An 18,948-nucleotide genomic window follows, 5' to 3' on the forward strand; every position below is an offset into this window, starting at 1 on the left:
CAGACAAAGCTCAGCTGAACCCAATTACGACGCATTCCCACAATTACTTCATTTTCACTGAAATCTATTAGTCATCAATTACCCAAGTTTCATAAAACTGCTGGACATTTGTTCCCCACTGGTTACCCCTCTGAGGACCAGGGCTCAGATTTATCAGACCCAACACAAATATAATAAAGCAGCCCCATAACACCCCTGACACGGCCCCTGGCTCTTTCGTGAGGTGTGCAAGCGCTCAGCGTTCTCAATGCCCTTATCAGTGCAGTGCACAGAAAATAAAACGGACAACTGCAGCTTAACGAGGAGAGAAGTATTCACTCCCTCTACATCCAAACCCTAAGCTAGGATTTCACATGCCTTGGGTCACTGCAATATGAACGCAGAAAGCTCCCCACAAACACACAATTCTGCACACTTCACAGGAGGTGAAGGTCCTGAGGTCCAGTTCCAAAGAGATGATCCCCCCCCACCCCCAAAATGCACAGAATCTGTTCTATTTCTTGCAATACCCTGGCAGCAACTCAACATCAAACCCACGCATTGCAGCTTTCAGTGCCACAAGATTAAATTCCTCACCCCATTTCAAATGGGAAATGTAATCAGTAATCCCTTTGAGAATACAATGACTCCTCATTAACACTTCAGATACTTTCCACCGACCAACTTTCCTGTGAATCACTGACATCTAGTGGCACCAGCAATTCCAGCACTCGCTCTAAAACAAAGGTTAAGATGAGGATTAAGGTGTCATTTTCAAAAGTTCTAATTAATTGAAGATTATTCAGTAGAGCTACAGCACCAACATTTCTCGGGGTCGAGGAAATTGCAGGGACTTATACCAGGTGCTACTCCCATTCTATACACAGCACAATCCCACAGGCAGCAGGGAGAGGAAAGGATCATCATTTTCTGGGAATGTCAGCCTGGGTTAAAATGTTGGCCAGCGGAGCAGGAAACCTCCCTGCTCCTCTTCACCAGATTTTTAAACAGGAACATGCAGATGTCTTGGCTCCAGTAAGAAATTCAGTCAGAAAACCCAGGAGGATGGTTGGCACAGTGTTCAGTGATGCAAGAGTTGGCCTTGCATCAGTCAACAGGCTCACTGACCTGGATGCACCCTTGCAGTTCTGGACACAAAAGGTACCTGAACGTTTTCCTCCAATGCCCAATTACTCAGTCCTCAGCTTCTTAGATGAATAATGAAGTTCAACATGATCCCCCTTGGCCCTCAACAACTTCTAAAGTATACCATTGGGACCATTCTTGTTTTTGTTTTAAAGACATACAGCATGGTAACAGGCCATTTCAGCCTACGAGTCCATGTTCCCCAATTAACCTACACCCCCAGTACATTTAGAACAGTGGGGAAGAAACCAGAGCCCCCAGGGAAAACCCACAGACACGGGGAGAATGTACAAACTCCTTACCGAGTGCGGGATTCGAACCCCATCCCCAATTGCTGTCACTGTAAAGGCGTTGCAATAACCGCTACGTCAACTGTGCTCTCCCCATGATTGGACAGAATGTTGGTCAGAACATTTGACGGCTCTTGGTCTCTACTTGTTGGAATTTAGAATGAGGGGGAGGTTTTCACTGAAACATTTTGAACGTGGAAAGGCGTGGACAGAGTCGATATAGAAAGGTTGTTTCCCACGGTGGGAGAGTTGAGGACAAGAGAGCACAACTTCAAGATTAAAGGGGGTCCATTTAGCATAGAGAAGTGGAGGAATTTCTTCAGCCAGAGGGTGGTGAATCTGTGGAATATGTGGCCACAGACAGTTGTGGAGGCCGGGTCATTGGGTGTATTTAAAACAGAGATTGACAGGTTCTTGATGAACCAGAGCATCAAAGGTTATGGGGAGAAGGCGGAGTGGGGCTGAGTGGGAAAATGAATCAGCTCACAATTAAAGGGTGAGACAGACTCAATGGGCTGAATGGCCTATTTCTGCTCCTGTGTCTTATGACTGCATCAGTGTGGGACGGGAGCTGCTCTGCTCAAGATTGGAAACTGCAGAAGGTGGTAAATGTAGCTCAAATCATTACGCAAACTTCCCTCACCTTATCTACATCTTTCGCTGCCTTGGATACACTCTCTGAGGAAGACTCAAAAGTGTGAAATTACACACTAACAGGTTTAAAGACATTTCTTCCTTACAGCCATCAGGCTCCAGAATGAACCCCACAACAGTGCTCTCTTGCTGCCCCTGCTCGGTGCTAATTCATCTTCTGTTTCATTGTAACTCTGTACTCAGTAAAGGTGCTCTTGTTCTACTTTCTACAGCTGTATTTTAGAGCTGGCCTGTTAAGACTGCTTGCAGAAGAACCCTGCTCACCAGGCATAATGTGACAAGAAGACAGGCGAGTTGTTTGTAAACAAGAAACTGCAGATGGTGTAAAAATGGAGCAACGCACAAAGTGCTGAGGAACTCGGCAGGTCTGGCAGCAACTGCGGAAGGCAAAAGATAGTCTGATGGGTGTTGATGAAACTGCAGGGTGGTTTCCTGAAGGTGCCTGGACTTAACTAGGAAATAAATCCAGAAAGAATTGGAAAAGAGCTCAAGCCTTTCAACATGAAGTTGCAGTTTCAATGACAGAAAACAGAGAGACAAAAGAGGGTTCCAACTGAGGAAGGAAAATAATGCCTAAATGGTGGAAGATGGACGAATTGACTGCAAAGGAAGTGTAGAGGCAATTGGGCTGATTGCAACGGGGCTTCAATCCTGACCCCGAAACACAGTTCAGTTTCTGGATTTTGTCATTGATCCACATTCTCATTCGTGGAGAAAGATGGGTTTGCCACCATTGATCATAAACAAGAGAAACATCCAATTATTGTGTCAGTAAATGAGACGCAGGTACTGCCAGGCCACAACAAAATAATGGACAATGAGTTAACAGGAATGTGCGGAAATATTGATCCATTGGAAAATGCCATTCATCTGTCATTCACCCAAGAAGATTGATAATATTTGGTATATTTGATGTGCCCTAAATAATACCCACAGCAAACAGAAGAGAGGATTTTGTCCAAATAAAGATAATTTTATATATACAGCTTGCAAAGTTTAGCATTTATTACATAAAAAAATACACAAAAACATCATCCAATAATGATAAAAATAGTTTTCAGTCGGTTTTTCAGGAACAAGTGTCGAGGTTACTGGTGAGGCTGCACCTGGAGTACTGTGTGGAGTCTGAGCTCCTGACTTTAAAGGACTACATACTGGGTATGGAGGCAATGCAGGGGAGGTTCACCAGCTTTATTCTGGAGATGAGGGGGTTTGCCCATGAGGAGAAATTGAGTCTCCTGGGATACAACTTGGTGGAATTTAGAAACATGAGAAGGGATATAAGTGGAACCTCTATCACGGCATCTTAGTACAGGTCACACTACAACTAGGGACATAGGCTAGTGTCAGCCATTCTTTTCCCGCCACGGATGCTCCTCAACCTCCTGAGTTTCTCCGGCAGATTGTTTTTTGTTTGAGGTGAAAAGTTAAGGTCACCTCAGGGCTAAGGGAGAGGAAACAGGCCAGTATCTGGGAACACCAGTATCCATGATGGAGTGAAAAGGCTGTGCTCAGCACCACTAGGAAGTCCAGTTTATTCAAACTTTGTTTTGATATCTGGATTCAAACCATGAAAGAGTGTCCTACCTCAAAGATGATCCCACTTCCTTTCCTATCAAACGTGGGTTGAAGACAAACAGATTAAGTAACTAGGTAACAGCTTCGATCCAGAACAGAGATCTCAAAAAGACTGCTTCCATCCTCTGAGGGCACACAAGCGAAAAAAACAAAAATTCCTCGACATTTTGACAAGAGGCATGGATTGCAGCCCTGGGAGAAGGAGATGGAAAGTTATCTTCTCATCATTAAGTGTTCCACTTCACCACTCAGCCAAGAAGTGGCAGATTTCATTGGAAATGATAAAAGTTATTCTGGCCCACAGCTCAGCTCCACAGCAGGGATATTACTGCTCTCAACTCTCCCACAGTGGCTGCCCAGATGACAGCACTTGGTAACAATGAGATAGCTACATACCAACCCACTCTCCTGGGTGCACTTCAGCTACTCTTGGCCATTAACCCTCCCTGCTGACAGCCAGGGAAATTCCAATGCCCTGGGGCAGCAATATTCCTACCTAATGTAGAATACAGAATATTAAAGCATAGTCCAGGCCCTTCGGCCCATAACATTGTGCTAACCTATACAAATCTACTTAAAAAAAACTAAACCTTCCTGACCACAATACCCATAATCCTCTACTTTTCTTTCATCCATGTGCCTGTCTAGGAGTCTTTGAAATGTCCCCCATGTTCCAGCCTCCACCACCATCCCCTGGCAATGCATTCCAGGCCCTCACAGCTCTCCGTGTAAAAACAAATGCACCCCTGATGCTGCCTCTAAATGTCCCTCCCCTCCCTTCGCAGAGATTTCCTCAGGTGTTTGCTTCTCGTGTCCCAAAAAAAAGGTACTGGCTGTCCACCCCATCTCTGCCTCTCACGATCTTGTGGGCTGTTCCTCCTCCTTTGCTCCAACGTGAAAAGCCCTAACTCTGTCAACTTTCTTCAATCCAGGCAACATCCTGGTAAATCTTCTCGGTCTCCATGTCCCCATGATAAACGGTCCCCCCGCATAGCCACAGCTAAGGTGAGGAGAACCCTATTCAAGGTGAACTCACACAAGGCAGTCGGGCACTGAAGGGCTGCAGAGACTAATTTACAGAGGTCTTTCCTGACTTCCTAATGGAAAGACCACAGTCTGTCTGGGCCGGTAGCAGAATATCAAATTGTGTGCTCAGCCCGCTCCTGTTCATGATACTGACCCACGACTGCATCGCCAGATCTAGCTCCAACTGTGTTTTCCAGTTTGCAGATGGCACAACAATTGTTGGCCTCATCAGCAACAACAATAAGTCGCACGACAGAGAAGAGGTGGAAAATCCTATGAAATGGTGAGAGTAGCAACCTGAGTCTCAACTTGAACAAGATAAAGGAGATGATTGTGGACCAGAAACGACCACCCTCCATTACACATCAACAACTCTACAGCAGAAAGGAGAGCACTGTTCCTTGGAGATTATTTAACTAGTGACCTATTGTGGTCACTCAACATCTCCTCATTTGTCAGGAAGGCTCAAAAGTGACTGCACTTCCTGAGAAGACTGAAGTGGGCAAGGCGACCGGCCACCATCATGTCAATTTTCTCCAGGAATTCTATCGAGAGCGTCCCTGCCGGCTGCATCACAGTGCGGTACAGTGGCAGCGGAGAAATGGATGGAAGTCAATCCATAGGACGATAAGAGCAACAGAGAGGATCACTGGAGTCTCCCTCCCCCCCATCGATGGGATCTACCTGCATTGTTGTGTGAAGAGGCCACACAAAATCATTAAGGATCCCTTCCACCCCGCACACAGTGTTTTTCAGCTGCTCCTGTCGGGGAAGAGATCCAGGAGGATCAGAGCCAGCACCACCAGGCTGAGGAACAGTTTCTTCCCACGGACAGTTAGAATGCTGAATGACCAAATACAATTGGGCTCCATATGTATTGTTTGTCTGTATGTGTGTTTTGTATGGTTGTGAGTGTGTATTTTGCACCAAGGACTGGAGAACAGTGTTTCGTCATGTTGTACTTGTACAATCAGATGACAATAAATTTGACTTGACTGTCCTCTCTCCACAGCTTCCTCATCCTTCCTGTAATGAGGTGACCAGAACTGAACACAATACTCCAAGTGTGGTCCAAGCAGAGTTTTAGAGAGCTGCAACATTACCTCACGATTCTTGAACTCGATCCCCCACGAATGAAGGCCAACATATTATAAGCCTTCTTAACTATCTTATCAACCTCAGTGGCAATCTTAAGAGAGCTATGGATTTTGTCCCCAAGGTCCCTCTGTTCTTCCACACTGTGAAGTGTCCTGTTATTAACCAGGTATTCTGCCTTCAGGTTTGACCTTTCAATTGCATTAGTTCACACTTAAGTGGATTGAACTCGATCTTCCGTTTCTCTGCCCAACTCTGCATCCTGTCTGTATCCCGTAGTAACATCCTTCAACACGATCCACAACACCTCCAACCTTGGTGTCACCTGCAAACTTACTGACCTATCCCTCTACTTCTGTACTAAAACAATTACACAGTATTTCCCTGTGCAGTAAATTCAAGAATGCAAATAGAAACTGAGCAAGGACACTCAGCCCCAATACACATCAATGCTGGATAAACTCAGCAGCTGGCACAACGTTCACAGGTATCAAGAACATTCATCCCATCCTGCCACCAGCGAGACCATCACTGTAACTCAAGGTTTAAATACTAAATTATCGTTTCAGTCAGCATACTTTTACTTTGTTCATGGTCGTTTTTGTTTGGAAGGGAATCTGGTGGGTTCTCCACAGCTGCTAAAGCGCAGGTCAGGTGCTTGTGGCAGGGCAGCACAGAATGGGCCTTTCCACCCAGAAGCACAGTACAGGCCCTTCAGCCCTCAATGTTGTGCCGACGGAGGAGTCACGTGATGGAGTAGTGGCCGGTCAGGGAATTCCAGCCCTCTCCGGAAAAGTTGAAAAGAAACACACAAAACACAAAGGTACAAGAGTAAAAATTAAAACAAAGTAAAAATAAAGGTGAGAAGAAAATGGCAGCGAAGAGAGAAAAGTCAAAAACAACGGGAAGAAGAAAGAACGTCGGAAGAAGAAGGTGAAGGCCTTACCTGTCCGAGGAGGCCCGCCGCGGAGAGAGAGGCCCGCTCCCTCAGGTCAATGGAAGTCCAGGGCTCGGGACTACAAACATGGCTCGCAGAGCCGAGTAAAAGTGCGCAACCGCGCCTGCACGACTCCTCACGCATGTGCGATGCGCATGAAAAAAACCACACTGACGGGAGGGGGGAACAGCTGCAGAGTCGATCTCCACAGCTGAGAGAGACACCTGCAGCACAGCAACAGGTGCAGAACACAGACAATAACGAGAACAAGAAAGAAGAGGGTAAAAAGAAAACAAGGAAACAACAGATGGTCAACCCAGAGGAAGAAGAAGAAGAAGAACAGAAAGAAGTGGAAGAAGAAGAGAAAAGCAAGACAATGGATGTATCTTTTTTTAAAGAATATATGGAATTAGTGAAAGAATGGCAATTACAAGAATTTAATGAGATGAAAAGAAGAATTAAGAGTGCAGAAGAAAAAATGAATAAAATGGAAGTGGTCATATCAGAATTGGCAAAAAGAGTGGAAATATGGAAAAACGAGAAACATTTGTAGATATGGAAGTAAAAGACTTAAAAGAGAAATTAGAAGAATCTAATAAAAAAGTTAAAGAGTCACATGAGCTGTTAGCTCAGAAGATAGATATAATGGAAAACTAGAATAGAAGAAATAATATAAAGATAGTGGGCCTTAAGGAAGATGAAGAAGGCAAGAATATGAGAGAATTTATAAAAGATTGGATCCCCAGGGTCCTAGGAAGACCAGAATTACAGGAAGAAATGGAAATAGAGAGGGCACATAGAACATTAGCCCTTAAACCACAACCACAACGGAAACCAAGATCCATTCTAGTAAAATTTTTAAGATATACAACAAGAGAAAATATATTGGAGAAAGCAATGAAGATAATAAGAGAAGACAAAAAGCCACTGGAATACAAAGGTCAAAAAAAATTTTTCTATCCAGACATAAGTTTTGAATTCCTGAAGAAGAGGAAGGAGTTCAATACAGCAAAAATGATCTTATGGAAAAAAGGATATAAATTTATGTTAAAGTACCCAGCGGTACTTAAAATAGTTATTCCAGGGCAACAAAACAGACTATTCTCGGATTCAGAGGAAGCACGAAAATTTGCAGAACAACTACAAAACAAGCAGAGAGATGAAGACATGTAATGAGAGTAAAAATGACCACGAACTATATGTATGTGTGTAATTTTTTTAGCGGAAAATATATAGAGTATAGATAAGAATTAATAAGGGAATGAAAGGGAATAGAGGGAATAAGGAGGGAATTAAAAGAGTGACCTTTGTTACATATGAAAATTGAAATCTTTTCTGGGGGGTGCTGGGTGGGGAGGAGTTACGGTCACTGCAAAATCAGTTGATGCTTGCGAGTGAATTCGCAAATCCAAATGGAGAGGGGAGATGTAGTTGCCCGGCAAGGGATAAAGGGCAACTCAGGAGGGGGAGGGGAGAATGGGGTTAAAGAAGTTTTAAATAGGAGAATAAGGAAAATGTTTGATGTTTTAGAGATGTTGTCTTATAAAGTGTTCAAAACAAGAAAGCAGAAATGGATAAGAAGGAAAGGTGATGATGAGGAAACGGAAAGGGAAGATAAACAAAGTATGAAATGGCTACGTTGAGCTATATGACTTTAAATATTAACGGAATTCATAACCAAATCAAAAGGAAGAAACTGCTAATTTTACTGAAAAAAAAAAATTGATATAGCATTTGTGAAAGAAACACATTTAACTGAATTGGAGCACAAGAAATTAAAGAGAGATTGGGTAGGACATGTAACAGCAGCGTCGTATAATTCAAAAGCAAGAGGAGTAGCTATATTAATCAGTAAAAATATACCAATTAAAATAGAAGAGGAAATAATAGATCCAGCAGGGAGATATGTAATGATAAAATGTCAGATATATTCGGAGTTTTGGAATCTACTCAATGTATATTCACCTAACGAAGAAGATCAAAAGTTTATGCAAGATATCTTTTTGAAGATAGCAGATACGCAAGGGAACATATAAATAGGAGGGGATTTCAACCTTAATTTGGATTCAAATATGGATAAAACTGGGAAAAAAATTAACAGAAAGAACAAAGTAACCAAATTTATAATTAAATCGATGCAAGAAATGCAACTTTTGGATATATGGAGGAAACAACACCCAAAGGAAAAGGAATATTCATATTATTCGGGTAGACATAAAACATACTCAAGAATAGACCTATTTCTGTTATCAGCTTGTTTGCAAGATAGAGTAAGAAAAACAGAATATAAAGCTAGAATATTATCGACCATTCACCCTTGATATTGACGATAGAGTTAGAGGACATCCCTCCAAGAATGTATAGATGGAGATTAAACTCCATGCTACTTAAAAGGCAGGATTTTAGAGAATTCATTGCAAGACAAATTAAAATATACTTTGAAATAAATACAGAATCAGTGAAAGATAAGTTTATACTATGGGATGCAATGAAAGCGTTCATTAGAGGGCAAATAATAAGTTATGTAACCAAGATGAAGAAGGACTACAATCAGGAAACAGAGCAGTTGGAAAGGGAAATAGTAAATATAGAAAAAGAATTAGCAATGAAGGAAGATACAACTAAAAGAAGAGAATTGGCAGATAAAAAAATAAAATATGAAACACTACAAACATATAAGGTGGAGAAGAATATAATGAAGACAAAACAGAACTAGGGGAAAAAACACACAAAATCCTAGAATGGCAGCTTAAGACAGAACAAGCTAAGAAAATGGTATGGGCATCAAGGAAAAAAGACAAACAAATTACATATAATCCAAAAGAAATTATGGAAAACTTTAGAGAATTCTATGAACAATTATACCGAACTGAAAACGAAGGGAAAGAAGGGAAAATAGATGAATTTTTAACTAAAATTGAACTACAAAAATTACAAATAGAGGAACAAAATAAATTAACAAACCATTTGAAATAGTAGAAATACAAGAGATAATAAAAAAACTACCAAATAATAAAACACCAGGAGAGGATGGATTCCCAATAGAATTCTATAAAACATTTAAAGATTTATTAATTCCTTCCCTCCTGGAAGTAATAAACCAGATTGACAAAACACAAAGCTTACCAGATTCATGTAAAACAGCAATAATTACAGTAATACTAAAGCAAGGGAAAGATCCACTCGCACCAGCGTCATATAGACCAATATCATTACTTAACATAGATTATAAGATAATAACTAAACTATTAGCAAACAGATTAGCAGATTATGTACCTAAAATGGTAAATCTAGACCAAACTGGATTTATTAAAAAAAGACGCACAACAGACAATATTTGTAAATTTATTAACTTAATTCATGCAGTAGAAGGGAGTAAAGCGCCAACAGTAGCAGTTGCTTTAGACGCCTTTGACAGTGTAGAATCGAATTATTTATTCAAAGTATTGCAAAAATTCAGTTTACCAGAGAAGTATATTAATTGGATTAAAGCATTATATAAGGGACCATTGGCGAAAGTGACAGTAAATGGATATATATCAAAGGAATTTAACTTAAGCAGGTCAACACGGCAGGGATGCCCACTATCACCCTTATTGTTCGCGTTAGCTATAGGCGTTAGCCCGCATCGGACTTGTCAGCCACAAACGAGCCTGCAGCTGACGTGGACTTTTTACCCCCTCCATAAATCTTCGTCTGCGAAGCCAAGCCAAAGAAAGAGCTATAGAACCACTAGCAGAATTGATAAGAACAGAAAATAAAATAAAAGGGATAAAAATAAAAGACAAGGAATATAAAATCAGTTTATTTGCGGATGATGTTATAGTATACTTAACAGAACCAGAACTATCAATAAAAGAATTATATCAGAAATTGAAGGAAGAAGTGTCGAGTTACAAGATTAACGTAAATAAAAGTGAGGCAATGCCAATGAATAATGCGGATTTCTCAAAATTTAAGAAAGAATCACCATTCAGATGGCAAATGCAAGCAATAAGATACCTAGGTATACAAATAAATTAAAATCTCGGCCATCTATATAAACTCAATTATGATCCACTAATGAAAAAATTACAGGGCGATTTAGAGCATTGGAAAGATTTACCACTAACACTAATAGGAAGGATAAACTGTATTAAAATGAACATTTTCCCAAGGATACTATACCTATTTCAGGCATTGCCAATACACTTGACAGAGAAATTCTTCAAGGAGTTAAAGAAAATAATAAGGACATTTTTATGGAAAGGGGGGAAACCGAGGATAGCACTAGATAAATTAACAGAATGGTATAAACAAGGAGGCTTAAAACTGCCAAACTTTAAAAATTATTATAGAGCCGCACAATTAAGATACCTATCAGATTTTTATCAAACAAGGGAAAAGCCAGATTGGACTAGATTAGAACTAGATAAAATAGGGGAAAAGATACCTGAACACATATTATATAAATGGGATGAAAAATTGGTACAACGTAGGAGTTCTCCAGTATTACATCATCTGCTCAATATTTGGAAGAAGATTCATGTAGAAAGGAATAAAACAAATTACCAATTACCAAAACTAATAATGACGCAAAATCAGTTACTCCCTTTTACAATAGATAACCTTTCCTTTAGAGAATGGAAAAAAAAAGGGATCAAAAGAATAGAAATTTTTTTTTCAGGAAATAGATTATTATCCTTTGAACAAATGAAGGATAAATATAATATAACTCAAGATACAGTGTTGGCATATTACCAATTGAGATCCTACTTGAAGGACAAATTAGGAAGGAGTCTGAGGTTACCAGAGGGAAGTAACTTTGAATATGTGATTACAGATACAATGACAATCAAAAGATTTATAACAAATATGTATATTAAACTGCAAGAAAAGGAGAATGAGGAAACAAATGGTAAAACTAAACAAAAATGGGAACAAGATTTAAATATAAAGATAAAGAAGGAAACATGGGAGAAGTTATGCTCTGGAACTATGAGAAATACAATAAACACGAGGTTACGTATGATACAATATAACTGGATACACAGGCTATACATTACACCTCAAAAGTTAAATAAATGGGACCCAACAGTATCTGACAAATGTTTTCGTTGTAAAAAAGAAATGGGAACAACAATTCATGCAAAAGTAGAAAAAGTTTTGGAAGATCTAAACCAGATATTAAATAAAATTACAGAAAACAATATACCAAAAAAACCCAGAGATCTTCCTCCTAAGTAACATAAAAAAAAAGAATTTGGACTTGATTTGGATGGTGCACAAAAAAGATTTGTTAAGATAGCTCTAGCCGTAGCAAAAAAATGTATTATGTCAACCTGGAAATTGGAAGATAATTTGAGAATACAACAATGTTATGTAGAAATGAATAAATGTATTCCATTAGAAAAAATAACATATAATTTAAGAAATAATATTGAAATATTTGAACAAATATAGGAGCCATACATGAAACACAATAGAGAAAACCTACCGGGGACATCTACCACCTAAATTAACGAAAGGAGAAGGAAATGAAAAGAATTGTCTCAGTGGAATTTCTTGTTTATTTTTATTGAATGACAACATTGTTTGACTGGTTTAATGTGTCTTAGATTTTGTACTTTAAATGAATGGGGGGGAGGTAGGGAGGGTGGGATGGGAGGAGGGAGGGGGGGAGAAAATGGCACTGTATATATTTGAAAAGGAAAATGTATGTATCTTGGTCAGTGTGGTTTATGGTGTGAAAAGTAAAAAAAAATTTTTTTTTAAAATGTTGTGCCGACCTACATATTCCTTTCATTAAAAAAATACTAAATCTTCCCTATCCTGTTACCCTCTATTTTTCTTTTATGCATGTATCTAAGAGTCTCTCAAAAGCCCCTAATGTTTCAACCTCCACCATCATCCCTAGCACCCACAACCCTCTGTGTAAAAAAAAAACTTACCCCTGATGTCTCCCCTAAACTTCACTCCCTTAACTTTGTACACACGTCCTCTGGTGTTTGTTGATCCTGCTCTGGGAAACTGGCCGTCCACCCTACTTATACCTCTCATAATCATGTCTCCTCTCATCCTTCTTCACTCCAAAGAGAAAAGTCTCAGCTCTGCTAACCCTGCCTCATAAGACTTGTTTCCCAATCCAGGCAACATCCTGGTAAATCTCCTCTGTCCCCTCTCCATAGCTTCCACATCCTTCCTGTAATGAGGTGACCAGAACTGAACACAATACTCTGTGTGGTCTCACCAGAGATTTGTAGAATTGCAACATGACCTTTCAACTCCTGAACTCAATTCCCTAACTAATGAAGCCCTACGTCCCACAGGCCTTCTTAACTATCCTATAAACTGTGCGGCGACCTCGAGGGATGTATGGATTTGAACCCCAAGGTCCCTCTGTTCATCCACACTCTTAAAGAACCGACAATTACCCCTGTACTTATGGGCTGGAACCTTCAACAAGACCGAATGCAGAAGAGTAATGTGCACATTATCAGGATTTATTGTCGTGGACAAGTCATGAAATTTGGTGTTTTGTGGCCACATCAGAGTGAAAACATTCCTATTATATAAACTAACTCACAACATAACAATAATAACTTAATAGTACTCGAAAAGTACGGCTATGTCTTTGGTTCATTGATTATTCAGGAATCTGATGGCAGTGGGGAAGAAGCTGTCCTTGTGCCACTGAGAGCTCGCCTTTATGTTCCTGTACTTTTTTCCTTGATGGTAGCAGTGAAGAGGGCATGGCCTTGTTGGTGGGGGTCTTTGAGGATAGGGGCTGCTTTTTTAAGACACCGCTTCATGTAGATGTCCTTGATGGAGTGAAGTCTGGTGCCTGTGATGGCGCAAACTGAGTTAACAACCATCTGGAGTTTATTCTTGTCCTGAGGGATGATGCATTCACACCAGGCAGTGATGCAGCCAGCCAGAATGCTCTCTCTGGTACACCTGTAGAAGTTTCCAAGAGTCTTTGGTGACATACCAAACCTCCTCAGACACTTCACAAACGATAGCCCCTGGCCTTTTTCATGACTGCATCAATGTGGAGGTTCCAGGAGAGATCCTCAGAGATGTTGACACCCAGGAATTTGAAGTTCTTGACCCACTCCACTACTGAGCCCTCAATGAGGACTGGGTCGTGTTTCCCTTCCTCCTGAAATCCACAATCATTTTCTTGGTTTCGCGGGCATTGAGCGCAAGGTTGTTGTCATTACACCATTCAACGAGCTGATTGATCTCCCTCCTGTACACTTCCCCATTGCAGTTTGTGATTTTGCCGACAACTTGGTGTCATCGGCAAACATAGATAGCATTGGAATTGTGCCTGGCCACACAGTCATGGGTGTATAACGAGTAGAGCAGTGGGCTAAGCATGCATCCTTGGGGTGAGCCTGTGTTGATGATCAGTGAGGAGGAGATGCTGTTTCCAATTTGTACTGACTGTAATCTTCCAATGACAAAGTCAAGGATCCAGTTGCAGAGGGGGTACGGAGGCCTAGAGTTTGTAGCTTCTCGACCAGCACTGAGGGAATAATGGTATTGAACGCTGAGCTGTAGTCGATGAACAGCAGTTGTATATGTGAGTTGCTGTCTTCGAGGTGATCTAGAGCGAGTGGAGAGCCAGCGACATTGCATCTGCTGTGGAGCGATTGTGTCAGTAGGCGAATTGCAGTGGGTCCAGATCTTTGTTTAGGTATGTGTTAATTCTGGCCATGACCAGCCTCTCAAAACTTTTAATTACACTAGAAGTTAGCACCACTGAGTGGTTGTCGTTGAGGTAGCTCACACTGTTCTTCTTGGGCACCGGGATGATTGATGTCCTTTTGAAGCAGATAGAACCTCTGACTGCCACAATGAGAGGATCAAAATGTCGGTCAATATTCAGCTCGTTGGTTGGGGCAGATTTTCAGGACCCAGCCAGGTACATCTTCAGGGCCTGACGCCTTGCAAGGGTTCACCCTCTTGAATGATATTCTAATGTCACCCTCAAAGACATTATAACAGGGAGCAGATTAAATCGTGCAGATGAAAACAGCATGACCTCATAATTTATACACTTCTAAACAGAGAACATTACAGCACAGAGCAGGCCCACAATTTTGTGCTGATCTAGTTAAACCTTCTCAACAAACTAAACCTTCCCTACCTCAAAACCCTCAATTTTTCATGCATTCATGTGCCTTTGTAAGAATGTTTTAAACATCCCTATTGTACAAGCCTCCACCACTACCCCTGGCCACACATTCCAGGCACCCAGCATTCTCTGTGTTAAAACAACTTACCCCTAACATCACCGCTAAATTTTCTTCTCCTCGCTTTGTACATATGCCCTCTTGGTTTATAAAATTATGAGGAGTACGGAAAAGCTAAATAGTTAAAGCCCTTTTCCCGCACACGCAAAATCATGTACAAAACCACATGCGCGCGCTACACCCACACAGCATGCAGGCCAACAAAACACCGTGCACACACACCGCACATGCAAACATGCGCCTACTCAAAACTGCACGTGCACATCCACCTAATCAGAGTGACCAGATACTGATGTGTTCACACACTTGCAGAGGCTGGTGTTCCAAAGTGAGTGCAGCTCAGTGAACAAGCCCCAGGCACCAATGATGGAGCCATGCTGCCACCTGGTGGAGACTGCAGCATCTGAACGTCATCTCTGGCCAGACCACTTTCTGGGCTAATGTGCTCTGACACAGCCAACAGACAGCAAGATAAAGATTTTGAAAGGTATGAGATTGTTAGTGAGTATCAAGTCAACTGAAACACAGAAAGTTATGGATTCATGTCCCGTATTGCCAGTTTGGCACAGTCCAGTTTACCTGGAGTGTTGTTGCAGATGATAAACCAAAGCTTGTTTGGAAATGTTCATGATCCCGTAGCACTTTCCAAAGAAGAGAGTTGTCCTGAGTGCCCAGTCACAGAATCATACAGCAGGGAAGCTGGCCATTCATTTCCACTCACCCACAATGACAGTATAACCCCATGCCCCAGCACTTTGTCCACAGCCCAACAGTTTGTGTTCATCAGTGACCCAGCTTCAGCCACTTTCTTAGGCAGGGAATTCCAGAAACACTGGAATCCCAGAGGGTTGCTTCCCTTCTTGACAAGTGTAGGGGCTTTGTTGTTAAAACTTGGGGCCACAGAACTCAATTTAGCAAGACCAGAGCAGTAAATGAATGGCTGAAAAAACTTATTACAAATTTATCATTCGCAGTGAGATCAGGCAGTGGTGATGCTAAAACATACAACCCTCAGACTGTGCGATGCAACTCCACAAATGAGTTAAAAACTCAAGCCCACTCTGTGTAACTTGTGCTGATAGACTAAAGCCTAAATGCAAGGGTGCATTCAGACAAGCAATGGGCTCACCGTGTAGATGGCCAGGATGGCAAGCTGGTTGTAGGGACGTCCATTTTTCGGTGCAATCTGCTGGGCTTTCAAATACCAACTGTAAAGAAGAGAGCAAGCATTAAACACGGTCACATTCCAGCCAACAGGACTGTAAACAACCACCCCCCCCCCCCCTTAAACACTCGCATATTTATGTCTGAAGAGTTATCCACAAGTTGAACATGAACAGAGGGACTCACAGAAGTGGAAAGAGTTTCATTTAATCTGGCTATTTCAGTTTGATTAACAGCAGACTGTACCCTCTGACACCGACCCCTCAATTTCATCCAGCTCAGCCCTGGGCCCTGAATGACCCAACATCAACCTAATGTTTATTGTCATACACTCATGTACCAACTGTACTGGGTGTGAAGGTTAACGGGGTGCAAATAGGCCAGCACGAACTTGAGGGCCAAAATGGCCTGTTACCGTGCTCTATGTCCAAATCAAAATTTAAGTACAATTCACAGATGCACTGAAATTCTTTTTGCTGCAGCCACACAGGTATTTTTTGTAATTAAACTGTAAAAGTATAAATTACCACAGTACAGAAAGATAAAAATAAAAGGTAGATAATAATTATTCAGCTACAGTTAGAGCACGAGAAAAGATGGCTCTAGTCGTGTAGGCTGGTCTTTCTGTGATGCTGGTTAGGGCATCCTTCGACATAGCCCTCCCTGGACACTCTCATCCATGCCCTCCTTGAATACAGAGAAGCAATATTTACACCATCAGGCTTTGCACATTGATTTCCAAGGGGGCCAACTCTTTCCCTTACTATCTCTTGTTCCTGATTTACCAACAGAATGTCTTCAGATTTACCTTTATTTCACTCAGCCATAGGGCAGCAAAGGACAATGGCCGAGGGGCGCGTTTAGGACTGGAAGCTGTTCCCAAAGTGTCCATGCATTTCGTAAGATTTACTAATAAGGGGGAGGGTGTAGCAGGCCGGAGAGGGGGGGCAGGCTGGGGCCAGGCCAGGGTGCGGGAGGGCAGGCTGGAGTGAGTGGGGGGGGGGAAGGTCAGGACAAGAGGACGACAGGTCAGGACAGGACAGGAAAGGGCAGGCCAGGGTGGTGGGAGGTAGGCTACGGTGAGGTGGAGCAGCAGGGGTGCTGGAAAAAGGTGAATGCAGGCCGGGGCGGAGGAGGGCAGGTCGGAATGGGAGGTGGGAGGCAGGCTGTAGCAGCTGGAGGCAGGCCAGGGCATGGGGGGGGGGGTGGCAAGCTGGGAAGGAGGAGGGCAGGTCAGAGCAAAGGGGAGGGGGTGCAGGCTGGGGTGGTGGAGGGGAGGAGCAGGCTGGGGTGGTGGGGGGGACAGGCCAGGGCAGGTGGGGGGGGGGATTTCTGACTGGGCTGAGCGGAGGTTCCACGTGCGCCATACAGGAGGCTCTCAACCAGCACGTTGGTCAGGTGAAGGTCAGAGGTGACAGAGTGGCCCAGGAGCTCAGCCAAAAAGACAGCCAGCATTGGCTGCTTGGAACCGGATGCCAAGTGGCGCAGAAGGCCAGACACAAAGTGCAGAGATGCAGGAGGAGCAGGCTGTCGGAGCGATGGAGCCGAGTGCTGGTGGCTTTCAGGCACTCTACCAGCTCGTTGGGCCGGCCCTCAGGCACACCCCGGCAGTGCAGCACGAGAAAAGATGTCACACCAAAATATAACGCTACACAAGGAAAGGGTGGAGCAGAATCCAAAGAGGAAATTAAATCCATGGTGAGGATGCAGGTCTGCAACTGGTCAATGATACAGTACCTGCGAGCCTTGCCATAGTTTGTGGTGTCTTTGGCTTGCTCACGGTAGCGAGCAATATCCCCCTGACAGATCAGACATCGCTGAGCACTAATCAATGCATACTTCACCTAAAATTCAAACAGAACCAGTTAATGGCTTGGTATGAATACTGTAATGGAGCACCAAACATTTTAATCTGAGCTGCAATTCTGGTACCACAGCGAATTGGAACAAAACTCCCTGCAGGCAGAAACCTGGGCTAAGCAGAGCACAACAGGGTGTGGGCAGGGGCATGAGTGGCATCAGTTTGGTAGCACACCATACTGCACCAGAGCAGAGAGTCTGATGTGACCAATCGAGCTCAAGAGTAGTGACACCCAAAAGGCACATCTTAAACGAGCCAGGGCAAGCTATTACACTGGGGCCCATTGAATTAATTAGACTGGACAACAAAGATTTTGCTTCCTGAACACTTTTGGGTGCTTTTTTTTAATGGATTTGGGGCTGCTGATCACGAAAATCACCTTAAAACTTTCCTATTTATACCATTTTTTAGATATAACCTATTCACCAAATGACATCCAGCTTATTGACATGTTTCCAATGAAACATGGCATTGAAAATTCATTTTTTGCATTCGCACTTGGGCTTCTTCCCTGTTGATCCTGGTGCAGTCAGTGACAAACAGGGTGAAAGGTTTCACTAGAACATTGCAACCATGGAAAAGCAGGGCAACTGGAATCCATCACTGTTGGCCGACTATTGTTGGACACTGACACAAGAGGCATCAGATGCTGAGTACAAATGAAAATTAGCGGCAAAACATTTTTTGGTCAATGGACTAATGTAATGTGCCAGCATCATTATGCGATTAAACAGGATAAATTCAATCAAAGTTCATGTTTCTCCAACTTCCTACATGATGCAGCAAATGTGAAATTATCTTTGTGTTCAGTCTGAAGTCGTCAACCATAATCCCCAATTTTTTTTTCCAGGAGCCTTATGAAAAAAAATTGTTGTCCAGTATTATCTCCACTCCTCCCAGAAACAGTTTAATTAATCACTGCTGCGAGTTTCTGAACCCGAGGTTAGGGGAGTTAAAAACTGGAGGGCATGGGTCAAG

At 42.4% G+C, this 18,948-nt stretch overlaps 1 protein-coding gene across 4 annotated transcripts in view; it reads right to left on the bottom strand.

Moving 5' to 3' along the window:
* Positions 1–18,948, bottom strand: part of smg6 (SMG6 nonsense mediated mRNA decay factor) — a 340,784-nt gene that overhangs the window by 310,899 nt on the left and 10,937 nt on the right. For all 4 annotated transcript variants that reach the window (XM_069910299.1, XM_069910298.1, XM_069910296.1 and 1 more), the window contains exons 5-6: positions 17,847–17,953; positions 16,075–16,153 (exon numbers count right to left, since the gene is read on the bottom strand). In XM_069910299.1, the coding sequence (XP_069766400.1) occupies positions 16,075–16,153; positions 17,847–17,953 (186 nt within the window). The remainder of the gene's footprint in view (positions 1–16,074; positions 16,154–17,846; positions 17,954–18,948) is intronic.

Source organism: Narcine bancroftii, chromosome 14, assembly GCF_036971445.1.
Source record: "Narcine bancroftii isolate sNarBan1 chromosome 14, sNarBan1.hap1, whole genome shotgun sequence".
Classification (NCBI taxonomy): Eukaryota; Metazoa; Chordata; class Chondrichthyes; order Torpediniformes; family Narcinidae; genus Narcine; species Narcine bancroftii.